At 37.0% G+C, this 14,907-nt stretch overlaps 1 protein-coding gene and 4 non-coding genes across 5 annotated transcripts; 4 read left to right on the top strand and 1 right to left on the bottom strand.

Moving 5' to 3' along the window:
- Positions 1 to 4,279: 4,279 nt before the first annotated feature.
- Positions 4,280 to 13,529, bottom strand: LOC149023772 (uncharacterized). Its single transcript, XM_089144271.1, has 6 exons — positions 13,276 to 13,529; positions 12,729 to 12,770; positions 12,471 to 12,554; positions 5,203 to 5,290; positions 4,904 to 5,001; positions 4,280 to 4,826 (listed from the first exon to the last, which is right to left on the bottom strand). The coding sequence occupies exons 1-6, from the start codon at positions 13,348 to 13,350 to the stop codon at positions 4,800 to 4,802; spliced, it is 414 nt and encodes a 137-aa protein (XP_089000397.1). The 5' UTR covers positions 13,351 to 13,529; the 3' UTR covers positions 4,280 to 4,799.
- Positions 5,448 to 5,519, top strand: TRNAW-CCA (transfer RNA tryptophan (anticodon CCA)). The gene has a single exon. It is a non-coding gene; the product is annotated as a tRNA-Trp (tRNA).
- On the top strand, positions 6,362 to 6,433 carry TRNAW-CCA (transfer RNA tryptophan (anticodon CCA)). Its single transcript has one exon. It is a non-coding gene; the product is annotated as a tRNA-Trp (tRNA).
- On the top strand, positions 6,742 to 6,813 carry TRNAW-CCA (transfer RNA tryptophan (anticodon CCA)). The gene has a single exon. It is a non-coding gene; the product is annotated as a tRNA-Trp (tRNA).
- On the top strand, positions 7,399 to 7,470 carry TRNAW-CCA (transfer RNA tryptophan (anticodon CCA)). Its single transcript has one exon. It is a non-coding gene; the product is annotated as a tRNA-Trp (tRNA).
- Positions 13,530 to 14,907: the final 1,378 nt, after the last annotated feature.

A 14,907-nucleotide genomic window follows, 5' to 3' on the forward strand; every position in this document is an offset into this window, starting at 1 on the left:
AGGCGTGTTGTATGTCCACCATTAAGGCGTGTTGTATGTCCCCCTATGAGGGAGTTGTATCTCCACCCTATGTGGCGTGTTGTGTTTTGGTGTTGTAGTTGCTACAGTTTCTGTTCTAAGGGTTCTTTGGGCTTGTCCCAACCCTTAGCCTGGATGACCATGTCTATTGCATGTACGACAGTTTGGTCGCTTTCCACTCCTTGGTTCGGTTTCGAACCTTGTGTATGCATGCAATTATGTCTGTACTTTTTTTAGTTCTCTGAATGAAGTGTTGTTTACCAAAAAAAAAAAAAAAAAACAATAATATTATTGCAGGTATCCAAGCTCAAACATTTCATAGGGCTAAACACATTAATTACTCAATTCTTTTTCTCCTACCTTGCATCTCCACATGTAAGGATCATGGCGCAATGGTAGAACGTCCGACTCTAGATCAGAAGGTTGCGTGTTTGATGCACGTCAAATTCAACTTCTACAATTGTTGGTGCAAATTTTGTCGTGATCTTTAGACCGTGGATTTAACACCAAACCAAGTAGATCTAGTCTGATCTGAGTTGATCTTCACTGGATTGGATCGAGCTCTCGCTTCCTGTAAAACAATGAATTCGTTAGAAACGGAGCCAATCGTCTTGATCGGCATCTCGTCTCCAACGATCTAGTCAGGCGATGATCAAAGTAGGGTTTCAGAGCTCGTTTTAAGCTTCTGAAGAGCTTTAATGGAAAATGTAGGAATAGAATGAGAGCTTCAGTGGATCTCAGTGTGTTACCTTTTGAATGAGCACGTTGTCTCCTTTTATAGATTTTCCCGCCTGATCTCCTTTTAATTGTGATCGTCGAATCATAGTATCAAATTGGATGGCCATGATTAGACCTTTATTTGATTTTTGGGCGGACCAATTGATGGCTCTGCTTCGTCAATCTAAACCAATCGAATCGACTTAAAAACGGAGTGAACCAGCCCAAACTGGAATTGGGATATTTTAATCACAACAGGAGCCCCCAAGTAGATCCATTCTATGCATTCATCAAACACTGTGCCCAGCCCCCAAATCACCTCAAGGATCAGCCAAAAATTTTTATTTGTCAAACCTTTTGCATCCTCTCATAAATGCAACTTTTCAGCTTTTTTAACGTTATCCTTTTTCCCGTCGTTTAATCAATAAATATTATTTATTCTCCATCGCATGATTATAATGCCTTTAATCTTTTTTATCCCATCCACGTGTCTGGTCGCAATGTTTCCAAATCCACCGACTAACCCCAAGCGTCGATTATATAATATCTTTTGTTTATGATTGAGCCAATACTCTTAAAATAACTTGCAGAATCTACTTCTCATTAAGTTTCACCACCCCATCATCTGCTTGATCATGACCAAATACACACTAAATATTCCTTCTTAGTTTAAAGCCTTTTCATTCCAAAGTTGCTTTTCCATGATTCTAACTTTGTATTAATCTCTACTTATGTATTATCTATTAAAACAGTATTATCAGCAAAAAGTATACACCAAGGAACATCATTTTGAATATTTTTGGTTAATTCATCCATCATGAGTGCAAATAATTATGGGCTTAAAGCTAATTCTTAATGGCCTTATTATTATTATCATCATTTTCATCTTATCTTCCTCTTGTATCCTTTTTCAATTTGGATTTTGTTTATCTCTAATGAACGTAGGCATGGTTTTGCCGAACCACGTTAAATTCCCCTTGTGTGCTTTGCTTGTGTTCTTCTCTGTTCGTAGTTGTGCATCCATTATCCCTAATAGTATTGCTTCTTGACAAAATTAGAGGAGTTGTATTTGACAACTGCGTTGCTCAATTGAACCCCATTGTCTTTGAAACTAGAAGGTGCCATCACATCTTGATTCAATGGTAGGGGAACTAGACAAGCCGAAGGGAGAAGGGAGAAGAGAGCAGAAATAAAATGTATAAAGCGGTGCCCTTGTATTCTATAGTTGTAATCATATAGTTGACTTTGTTGTTCCATTGGCCTAAAATGAAGGTGTTGTCATTGTTGGCAACTTAAGTGGGCTTTGATATGGTACAACAACACACAAAAAGGTTTCGAGAGAAAGAATCCAATTCAAATAAAGAAAACTCAAGAATCCCGTTTTTGAGGGTCTCTGTCCAGTTTTGATCAACCTCTTCATCAGATGGTCATCCAGTGTCCGATTGAGCCGATTTTTGGACGACTTATTGATCTTCAAATCCAACAGTGGGATTATTCATTGGAGATCTCTAAGTTAGTCCGATTTGTACGTCAAAACTCTCCTTGTTTAAGTCAGATAGGAACTCTGAGTTTGATTCAAACTCTGAGTCCAGTTTTGATCAACCTCTTCATCGGATGGTCATCCAGTGTCCGATTGAGCCGATTTTTGGAGGAGAGCTTCACGACTTCTTGATCTTCAAATCCAACGGTTGGATTGTTCATTGGAGATCTCGAAGTTAGTCCGATTTGTACGTTAAAACACTCCTTGTTTAAGTCAGATAGGAACTCTGAGTTTGATTCAAACTCTGAGTTAAATTAATCTATAAAATGAGAGCAAACTCCAGCAAAAGAAGGGACGTTTTGAGGAGCTTGGGAAGAGCGTGGAGGTCGAACCAGAAGACGTTGGTTGGCTTTGGAGATCTGAAGCTTGGGAATAAGAAGTCTTTTTGTTTTGCTGAACAAGAAAGAAAGTGAAAGAGAAGGAAGAAGAAGAAGAACAGAAGAAAAGAAGGGAACATGGTTGTATGGTTTTTTTAAAGAGAGAAAACTGAAAAAGATTGAAAAGAAGAAAAAAAAAAAGGAGTTGGAGAAAAAGAGAAACAAGTATTGTTACCATGCATCTTACACAAATTGAGGTAACCCGTATTCACAAGTTATTGTCTATTATTTTCTAGGTTATGTTTAATGATGAAGAACCTAGATCATGAATGTAATTTGGGGAACTTGAATTATTGGTTTACATTGTGACCTAGCAAGTTGGAGCTTGTCTAGGGGGTTGGGGTTGGTGCCCTTGTCTCAATTGCAGTTTATACTATAGCAGGGATTGGTGTTCCTGGACTGTTGTAGCAGTCAAAATATCTAGGAGTGTATTGAGTAATATACGAAACCCTAGGTAGTGTATTACTCCGTGGATGTAGGCAATTTGGCCGAACCACGTAAACTCTGGTGCATTGCGTTTTTGGTTTATTTTTTCTTTGTTGTACATATTGGAGTGCCTTGATTGCAGAGTGGTGGTACACTGTCTGGTAGATCCAGCCACATTGTGGTGTGTGGTGGACGTGTCCTTGTGCAGTTGATAGCTACGAGAATGTTCTAATTAATCTTGTTTCGAGATTAAAGAAGCTTCACATTGAAGTGAATTTTTGAAGACACTGATTCACCCCCCCTCTCAGTGTCAATCTGGGAATAACAGACTTATTAACAAATTAGATTCTTCACATAATTCATTGAAAAAGATGGAAAAGAAGAAAATTAGTAGAAATTATGGGTTTTGATGGTGGTTATCTTTTTCTTATAAAATTAATGATAAATAACTTTATGATTTGTAACGATGAGTAATTATTGATGTGTAGTTGTTTACTTGTTTGGATTATGAAGTGAATCAAAGAATCTTTTGTTACAGGTTAGGAATGTAAGATTTCATTTTGGTTCATTCTAGAAGCAAATTAATCAATCAAAACCGTTACCAACCCGATGTTGGAAAAATCAAAACCGGATCAGATCAAAGTAAAAGAAAAACCATTTTTTATTTTTCTGATTAACGGATGGCAGGATAAGGGTTCAGAGAGAGAACTGACCCTGTGATTTTTCTTATTGGTGTGTGAAAAGCCTAAAACAGATCATTTGCCCTAGGAAATTAAGGCTAGTATCAGCAGCTGCTAGCTATACTATAGGGAAAGTTCATTCTTTCATTCCTATGGATGCTGTGCATGGGTGTTTCTTTTTCTTTTGGATTATAATAAATAAACTGAAACTTATGACATCTTTTCTTTTCTTGTGAATAATACCAAAGTTTATTTTTTGAAATTAAAAAACTTAGTGTAGAGTTTGTGACTCTGATGTTCAAGTTTGTAAATAGATCGGATAACCTACTTGCTGATTACATTGCAAAAGGTGCAAAAAACTTTAATTTGCATCGGGTTTGGTGGCAGTCTCCACCTTTGTTTATGTCTGAAAATTTTTGTTTTTGTTTTGTCCCCAGCAAGTTATGCTTGGAGGCTTTTCAATGAAGTTCATCATTTCCATTTGAAAAAGAATAATACCAAAGAATTTGGCCGCCTATAAGGAACAGTGTCCTGTTTATCTGATCCAATCCTTCATTTTAGATTCCTTTGGAAAATGATAATGATTATATATAGGAAGTCCTCAAGATTCAGAAATCTAGAAACTACAATAGGGTCTGCAAGGAGCTTAGGGACATAGAAGGGCATGTATGGAAGCTTGTACAGATTGCCAAGAACTGATGAAATAGTTTAACTCAATTCTTCCGCTTAGTAGTGGAACTTCATTAATCCTTCATGTCTGAACAGCTTATCAACAAGAAAAGATATGAAGCGCTTGAGTTGAGTAGTTGTGTAATGGGGGTTGACCACATTGTGGATTGGCACATCAAGCATCCAACTGGGTCATGGCCTTATTATATTATTCAGGATCTATTGGAAACCTTTAATTTCATTCACCTCCTTCTTCTACGAATAACCAGGCGCAGAAAGTGGATCACTTCTTGGGAATTTACACCGTTGATTTAATCAAGAACATTAAGTGCAGGAGTCAAAACATTTGGAGTCTGAAAGCAAATCCTCATGTTATGTTGCGTCTGATTGGTTTGCTGACTGCAAAGAAATCAAATTGGTTAAAGTAGGGGACGATAATAATTGGATGAGAGCAGAGTCAGAGATGAAGTTCTTACCAGCATTTTGTGGTCCTCCATAATTTCGGCCATCACCTCTTGCAGTGGTTTATTTGCACTGTTGGGAACAAGAGCAGCAAATGCAGCTGGTTCAAGTCCTGAAAGGAATCAAGAGAAATGTAATAGCCTCCCCCAATATATAGCATGCAATTACCAACGCCTCTTGACTTGACTCTCACTAGTGATATATCCCCAAAAAATAAAAAATAAAATCTCCAGTTTCAAAAACAAAAAGAAAAGTCAGTTTTCCATGTGAACAATAAGATTTCTGGTTTGGGAATAATGTCAGAAGTCTATACCCGTCTCTGGAAATGCATCAATGAACATGATCATCTCCTCCCCACTGAGACCAGACATGATGCAAATCCGTGGCAATGACTTTGCAATCTGTACAAAGAAGGAAACTGTTTACATCCAAGTAGACAAAAAGAGGGTATTAATATTTTGCAATTCACTAGTACACAAGAAAAGAGTATACATGACATATCCCTTCACAAATAATTCACATGTTTTATATTCCTCCATAGTACATTATAACATACAAGGATCTGTGGCGCAATGGTAGCGCGTCTGACTCCAGATCAGAAGGTTGCGTGTTCGATTCACGTCAGGTTCAAATTTCATTATATTTTTCTTCTTTCCAAAAAAATATATAATATTTTTTTTTATTTTTTATGAAAGGAAAAACTGACATTCAAACACAGGCAGCCTTGGACAAACAACCAAATCAAAAACCGGGTCGTATTGACAAGTGTAGTATCCTTGGCAAATGCATTAAAAGCTAAAGTCTTCCACACAAAGAACATCCAATGGTAACAGATTACAGATATCCAAGGTCAAACATTTTGATAGAGCTAAATACATTAAAAAAAGCCCAACTTCCCACGGGGAGGTCCTGGGTTCGCATCCATCCGACGGCACCTATATTAGAAATATTCCCCCCACCCTATATATAAACTCTTCGGATTCAAAAAAAAAAAAAACATTAATCACTCAATTCTTTTTCTCCTACCTTACATCCCAACATGTAAGGATCCGTGGCGCAATGGTAGCGCGTCGACTCCAGATCAGAAGGTTGCGTGTTCGATTCACGTCAGGTTCAAATTCCTCCATATTTTTCTTCTTTCCAAAAAAATATATATTTTTTATTTTATTTTATTTTATTTTGTTTTATTATTATTATTATTATTATTATTATTTTATGAAAGGAAATAGAATCATTACCAGAAACTGACATGCAAACACAGACAGCCCTGGACAAACAACCAAATCAAGAACCGGGTTGTATTGCCAAGTGCAGTATCCTTGGCAAATGCATTAAAAGCAAAAGCTAAAGTCTTCCACACAAAGAGCATCCAATGGTAACATATTACAGATATCCAAGGTCAAACATTTGATAGAGCTAAATACATTAATCACCCAAATTCCTTTTCTCCTACCTTACATCTCAACATGTAAGGATCTGTGGCGCAATGGTAGCGCGTCTGACTCCAGATCAGAAGGTTGCGTGTTCGATTCACGTCAGGTTCAAATTTCACCATATTTTCCTTGTTCCCAAAAAAATATATAATAGTTTTTATTTTTTTATTTTTTATGAAAGGAAATAGAATCATTACCAGAAACTGAGATACAAACATAGACAACCCTGGGCAAACAACCAAATCAAGAATGTATTGCCAAGGGTAGTATCCTAAGCAAATACATTAAAAACTATAAAGTCTTCCACAAAAGAACATCCAATGGTAACAGATTGCAGATATCCAAGGTCAAACATTTCATAGAGCTAAATACATTAATTACTCAATTCCTTTTATCCTACCTTGCATCTCAACATGGAAGGATCCGTGGCGCAATGGTAGCGCGTCTGACTCCAGATCAGAAGGTTGCGTGTTCGATTCACGTCGGGTTCAAATCCCAACAAAATAAAACAAAAACTTTTTCCTAATGAAAGGAAATAGAATCATTGCCAGAATCTGGTTGTATTTCCAAGGGTAGTATCAAGAGCAAATACATTAAAAACTGAAGTCTTCTAAAGAGCATCCAACGGCAAACAACCAAATCAAGAATCTGGTTGTATTTCCAAGGGTAGTATCCAAAGCAAATACATTAAAAGCTAAAGTCTTCCCCAAAAAGAGCATCAAACAGTTACAGATTACAGGTATCCAAGCTCATACATTTCATAAGGCCTAGATACATTAATTACTCAATTCTTTTTCTCCTACCTTGCATCTCCAGATGTAAGGATCCATGGCGCAATATTTTTCGTCTTTCCATAAAAAACATATAATAGTTTCAAAAAATAAAATAAAGGGATCACGAATGTGGTTGTATTTCAAAGGTAGATCCTGAGCAAATACATCAAAACTAAAGTCTTCCACAAAAAGAGCATCCAACGGTAACAGATTACAAATATCCAAGATCAAACATTTGATAGACCTAAATACATCATTAATCACCCAAATTCCTTTTCTCCTACCTTACATCTCAACATGCAAGGATCTGTGGCGCAATGGTAGCGCGTCTGACTCCAGATCAGAAGGTTGCGTGTTCGATTCACGTCAGGTTCAAATTTCACCATATTTTTCTTCTTTCCAGAAAAGTATATAATAGTTTTTTATTTTTTATTTTTAATGAAAGGAAATAGAATCATTACCAGAAACTGTGATACAAACATAGAAACATGAAAAATTATTCACCCAAAAAAAGAAGGTTTTCAGAAAACTGGAACCTATTGCTTTTGCAAACAGCACTGGGAGAAGAGGACTGAAAGGTGGCATGTGCTTTCTCAAGAACCCAGAAATTGAGACATCGATCATCCAAATTCATAACTCGTTCCTAGCTGTTTTATGCTCTTACAAAAACTTTCAGTGGATGACTATTGCCATCTATGCTCCTCTTTATTCTGAAAGAAAGATTTTCTGGGAACAACTTCATCAGTTCCTAGAGAATCTTTCACACCCCTTCTTTATCGTAGGTGATTTCAATGAAGTTTTAAAACCTGAAGATAAGCTAGGAGGACCCTACAAAGCTTCACCCTCTCTTCATCTCCTAACCCAAATTTGCACAAAATTTTCTCTAAACCAACTCTTGGAATCAGGGAACAACTTTACGTGGTCAAATATGCAACAACCACCAAATCTAGTAAAAGAAAAACTTGATCACGCCTTTGCTTGCCCTCGGTGGATCTCACTTTTCCCTAATGCTTTCATCCAAACCCTACCTAGAATTGGATTTGACCACAACCCTCTGTTGATTTTTACTGAACACTCAATGCCATCAGGAAGGAAATTATTTCATTTCCAAAATGCTTGGTATCAACACCCCGAATTTCTGGAAACTATCAATAGTGCTTGGAATGGTGAGACAGAACAAGGCTTACACATCAAGCTGGCAAATCTCTCAAGATTTCTCCAAAATTGGAACATGTCAGTATTTGGGAATATTAACAATCTCTTTTCACTAATCTCCACTGAAATTGATGTTCTACAGGCCAATATCTACTCAGATCCAAATATTGTCAATCAAAAAATCCAAACTATAAAATGGGCTCTGCGAGCTGAAGAACATTTTTGGTTCCAAAAATCAAGAGAGAAATACATCACCGATGGAGACAAAAATACCAAATACTATCACCTTGCTTCAAAAATCTATTTGTCATAGGAAGAAAATTGTCTTATTACAACATGAAGAACAGACAATTACAGGTAATGGTGAAATAGCAACAACTTTTTCAGGGTTTATGACCAATCTCCCTACATCCTCCAACCCTTTGGATCCCACATTTGTAGAAGCACTCTTCCCCCCCTTAGATCCAAACCTGATACCACTGGGTATGTCACATCCTCCGTCTATAGAGGAAATCAAATCCACCCTTTTCTCACTAGGCTCACATAAAGCACCAGGGATGGATGGCTTCAATGCTTTCTTCTTTCAAAAAAATTGGGAACTAGTTAATCATGAACTTTACTCCTTTGTTTGGGAATTCTTCCGTCATCTATGCCTACCTTTTGGAACAAACCACACCTTGTTGTGTCGGACTTCAGACCAATCAGCTTATGTAATGTTAGTTATAAGCTACTAGCTAAAATACTAGCTAGAAGATTGAAACCATGCCTGCATAACTTAATTTCACCCTGTCAAGGTGCTTTTGTCCCACTTCGACAAATCTCTGATAATATTATCTTGCTCATGAAATCTTCCATTATATAAAATCAACAAGAGCTAAAACTGGCTTTGTTGCTCTCAAACTTGACATGCCCAAGGCCTATGACAGGGTTGAATGGGATGCCATATACCATCTCTTTCGTCAGTGGGGTTTTGACACACATTGGTGCAACATGATCAAAACTCTAATTTCAACTGCATCATTTTCCGTAAAACTTAATGGTAGCCCCTACCATTCGTTCAAAGGATCCCGTGGTCTCCGGTAGGGATGCCCCCTCAACCCGTACCTGACAAAATCTAGACTTCTATCGGAATACAAGAATCTAAACCTTTTCAAAGGCATCAAAATTGCTAGGAATGCTCCAGAAGTCTCACATCTCTTTTTTGCAGATTATACTTTCCTCTTTTGCAGAGCAACAAAGGAAGATGTACTAACAATACAAGCTGCTATTGAGTTATTCTCTGACATAACAGGACAACAAATCAACTTCCAAAAGAGTGGCGCCTACTTCTCCAGATATGTAGACCAGGAGCATAAAGGAGCAGTTTTAGCGGTCTTAGGCATACAGGAAATGAGAAATAATGCTTCTTACATAGGGACTACACTGTTCCAGGCTAGAGCAAAAACAAAAAACTTCCAACACCTGCTCAAAAGAATTGGAAATAAGATGGCTACATGGAAAGCGTCAAATCTTTCATTTGCAAGAAGGGAAGTTCTCATGAAATCGGTACTTCAATCACAACCCATATACCTCATGCAATGCTTATGTTTTCCCAAAACTGTATGCAGGACTTTGGATACAGCATGTCAAAGATTCTGGCTGGGAAAGCCCAACAAAATCAAACAAATGACACTCATCTCTTGGGAACGGTGCTGTAAACCCAAAAATCAAGGAGGACTAGGGTTCAAACGGATGGAGCAGATTAATAGTGCCCTATTTCTCAAACAAGGATGGCGGCTTCTCAACCAACCAAACTCTTTGTGGGAAGAAATCATAAAAGCGAAATATTACCCCAAAACATCTTTCTTCGACCCTAAAGTGCAACACAAAAATGGATCATGGATTTGGAAGAGTATCACCAGTATTACCCCTCTGCTTCGTACAATGGTAAAAAGGAAAATTGGTGATGGGAATAACACGTACTTCTGGTTTGATCCATGGGTTGACTCAACAACAAACCATATGGTAGGTGATTTTAATTCCCTAATAGGGAAAAGGCAAGCTACTGTCAGAGAGGTATATGAACAACAAAGCTATAGGGTGGCAAACCAGCAAAATATCACAGGCCAAATACCTCCACTCCTTTCCTTGTCAATTTCTACAATAAACCCCACCCCTACTATGGACTCATGGCTGTCACTTATATCAACAACAGGTGAATTTCTTGCCAAAACTCGCAGAATTGCACTTGCTAAGATAAACAGCCATGATTCAATACCAAATGTGGCACAGTGGTGGAGGTTTTTTTGGAAGTTACCTATACATCCAAATTTTAAAACATTCTTTTGGCGTCTCTTAAATGCAGGACTACCAACGAAGAAGATCCTATCCAAATGGATGATTACAAGCCAAACATGCGTACTATGCAACAGTGCCGAGGAATCGAGCTAGCATCTTTTCCTATCATGTGAATGGACAAAGAGAATATGGGCAGCAGGACCACTAGGGTTGCGAACAGGGCACATCCGAAACAACTCTCTCCTTAATCTATGCTTTTCATTCTTTCATGAACGGCACATGGATAAACATACAAAAAAATGGTTTTTTTCAATTTTTATAATAACATGCTACTTTATCTGGTTAAACAGGAATGCTAAACTCATGAATAATAAAAAACTTGACCCAATCCAACTATTAAATGATGTAAATAGATGGATTAAGGACCAAAAAATTATTCAAAACCACTTAGAGGAGATGACAAATAATGATATTAATTCTTCAACTAGCTGGCTTATTTGCTTAATGTCACAAACTAATTTTGGAAACTTACCAACACTCTTATGTGCAGGTATATCTTCTGAGTCACAAGGAGACAGATGGAGTGTAGGACTACTTGAAAATAGAATCGTTAAGGATCTACAACAAGGCAGAGCACAACCAGGACATCTTCTGAAGTTTTTATTAGAAACTATCTGGACTGTAATAAGAAGAGCGATTCAAACCAATGTACAACTACGGTACATTGGTGTGATCAAACTCTAAACAAACACCTAACTAAGGGCGGGGAGATATCACAAGTATCACCTACCCTTTTTCCTTTGCTAGCGATGATGATACCAATCACATCGAAACTAGAAGTTTGTAATCTAAAATAGGACACAACAAGAGACTGGCTTCTCAGCCTAACTACTGAACACATAGGGTCTAACTATAAAGACACTATGTCTCACACTAGCTGTAACCTCTGCTTAAATCTTTAATCCAAATTTCACTTTTATCATAAAAAAAAAAAAAACATAGACAGCCCTGGGCAAACAACCAAATCAAGAATGTGTTGCCAAGGGTAGTATCCTAAGCAAATACATTAAAAACTAAAGTCTTCCACAAAAGAACATCCAACGGTAACAGATTGCAGATATCCAAGGTCAAACATTTCATAGAGCTAAATACATTAATTACTCAATTCCTTTTATCCTACCTTGCATCTCAACATGTAAGGATCTGTGGCGCAATGGTAGCACATCTGACTCCAGATCAGAAGGTTGCATGTTCTACAATATTTTTCTTCTTTCCAAAAAAAAATATTTTTTTAAATGAAAGAAAATAGATTCATTACCAACAACTGAGATACAAACACAGACAACCCTGGGCAAACAACCAAATTAAGAATCTGATTGTATTGCCAAGGGTAGTATCCTAAGCAAATACAATAAAAACTAAAGTCTCTCACAAAAAGAGCATCCAACGGTAACAGATTACAGATATCCATGGTCAAACATCTCTTAGGGCCAAAATACATTAATTACTCTTATTCTTTTTCTCCTACCTTACATCTCAAGAAGGCATAGGAGGAAAGAAATGGAGTAGGACTCTGATTCTTCAGAGTCCAAAATCCGAAGTAATCATTAATTTTGTTCAACTAGCTTGTTATAATCCATTACACAGAAAAAAGACATACTAATAAGGATCTATTAAAACTTCCGGCCAATGGTCTGTCTAATGTACCATCCACGAAACATCTTCCTTAATATTCCTTTGATAACCCAAAATACTGATAAAAGGCCATGACTTACTCTTTATTATGTCAATAATCAGCATCATATGGATTGCAAGATGAGAAATATAAGGGAAAAAGGTAGAAAGAAGACAAATTTAGAGAAAGAAATAAAGAAAGCATAAATGTGTAAACTTCAGTTATATGGACTAGACAAGCAAAGCCAATAAAAGGATAGAACCTTGACCTCAATTTCTTCCAAATTAGGTTGCTGAGTGTGTATTGCTTCCGACAGTGGGAGTGAAATCATTTCTTCAGTACAATGAATAACCTATGATATGATGAAGCATTAGATCTTAATTTTATAATAATAGTGAAGATAGACCTAGCTAGAGATTTTCTTGTTGATCAACCAACACAATACAAGAGAGAACTTCTCATCAGTAAGCAAAGGGAACAACAGAACATAAGCTGACTTAATGAATGTAATACAGTTAGAATTCACCTTAAGAAACTCGCCATCCAACTCTTTTAGAAGCTTTTGTATCTGCAATTTAAAAGACAGTTTTGTTGCAAATTTGTTATTTGAGGTTATGTGAGGACTTTGAGTCCTTTAAAATATGATCATACTAGGAAAGTACAGAAACATGACTGTTATTCAAGTGGAAGAATCTCGGAGACGTTAGTGATTGGTAATGACACTGCATAGGTTGGCCTTTGGTGATACATATCCTATCCATAACAAAGTGGCCAATCCAGTGAACAAAAAAGAGCTAACAATGGGAAGTAATTGCAGCTTTATCCCTATGCAAATATGACATAACCCTACTTGCGATTCAGGACTGGAGGGTCCTATATAACCCAGCTATCCAGCTAAAACTGATGAGGCAATCAATATTGGTATTGACTGATCCTTAAACAACACCAACTAAAAGTTATCACAATCATTTATAGCTGACTTCAACTGCATATGAAAAATAAAAGTTTGACACTAGTTATCACTTATCATAGGCATGAGAGATGAAAATATGCAAACGCAACAGTAGCATTACCTTGTGAGTCTCTGTTACTTCAAAACCCAACAGCAATAAAGCCTGCAGCCAAAGCACAGGATTGAAGTTGGCCATACATCCAAATTATCTGAAGACATGAAATTAGGTGGAGATAATACATCTAATTATGTCCCGAGAATAATATTTTGAAAATCAGATCATCTCTTGAACTATATGGGTGGTTTAGTTGAATCAGATTTATCAATATGCATGCGGTGGGATTAGACTGAAAGATGTTAAATAAACCAATGTGCTGAACAGAGAAAGACAACAAAAAATTTTAAAAAAATTGCGTTCTAATTTACAAGGACCAAAAATCATATTATGGATCACAGGATTTTTCTTCTGAAAATTATAAGAAAAAAATCAATAAATATAACCAATATACTTCTATTTCTCTTATCCATATGCTTTTCACCTACACACCAAATACTACATTTTTGCGAGCATTGAATATTACATAAAATATATTCTTCACCTCATACATTTCTTTTAAAAATGGGTCAACCTTAACAATGAGACTTCATGTGCCTTAACAATCCCCTCCATCATATTCTGGACACCACAGCAAAGTAGACTATAAAAACCATGTTTGGAAGAAAGACAAAAAATAGGTAAGAATGTAAATTTCCTACAAAATTTAAATTCCCTTTGAGAATCTCAGGTAAACAATGATCTTAATTGATTAAAAATGAGAAACAAAAAGTACAATTGAAGTACAGACTGCACAAGATAACTGTGATGTTCTCAAGGCTATTTGGCCTTAAAGACTATAGGCCCTTTAAATTTGTTAAAGTAGGGCTTAAGGAACCCCAAAGAACATTCATATTTTCAAAAAAGAAACAACTTAATAAGGAGCTCCATCTAGTTGCAAGTGAGGGAAATGAAGGGAAGTTTAATTAGTTACAAAAAGAAAAACCAGAGACTTACGTACTCATTACCGTATAACTCATTTAAAAGCCCTCCAAATATGGAAATTTAACCTATTGAACATATTTCTTTTTCCCTATTGAACGCATCAGAACATATTTGAAGTGAAAATCAAATACTGGATTTGGAAGTTTTTCAAGGTGAGTGAGATAATCATTGCTGCTCCTTGGTTAGACAAAGCTTCCAGTTCAGATTGTCACCATTCCATTTTGGAGTTGATTCATAGAATAGATTCAATAGAAATTGAAAATTTATCAGTGGATCATAAATTGGACTCTAGATTCCAAATTACCCTCCTGAATTCCATCCCCCAACTCATGCACCTTAGTATCTCTGTTCCCAACTCCTCTCCCCCCCCCCCTTCTCCTCACCATCATTTATGCTTTCAATTGTGCCTCCTAACCGTATTAGCCTTTGGGAGGACATCTGGTCCATCTCATCCACCACCTCCGATCTCCCTTTGGGTCTTAGTGGGTACTTCAATATCATCCGATACTCTCATGAGCATGTGGGGTGGTACCCCGTCGGACCCCACTGCAGTTGAGATTTCAACTCTTGTATTGAGGACTCCGTTATCTTAGATCTTCGTTGGTCTTTCCACTGCCTTACTTGGCACAATCGCCGTTCTGGTCTTGCGAAATTGCCTCCAAACTTGATCAATTCCTCTCGAATGCCTCCGACTTTCTTCCTTTCCCGCCTCCT

Source organism: Hakea prostrata, chromosome 2 (assembly GCF_041222555.1).
Source record: "Hakea prostrata isolate BN-2017 chromosome 2, UWA_Hpros_2, whole genome shotgun sequence".
In the NCBI taxonomy this organism is placed as follows: domain Eukaryota; kingdom Viridiplantae; phylum Streptophyta; class Magnoliopsida; order Proteales; family Proteaceae; genus Hakea; species Hakea prostrata.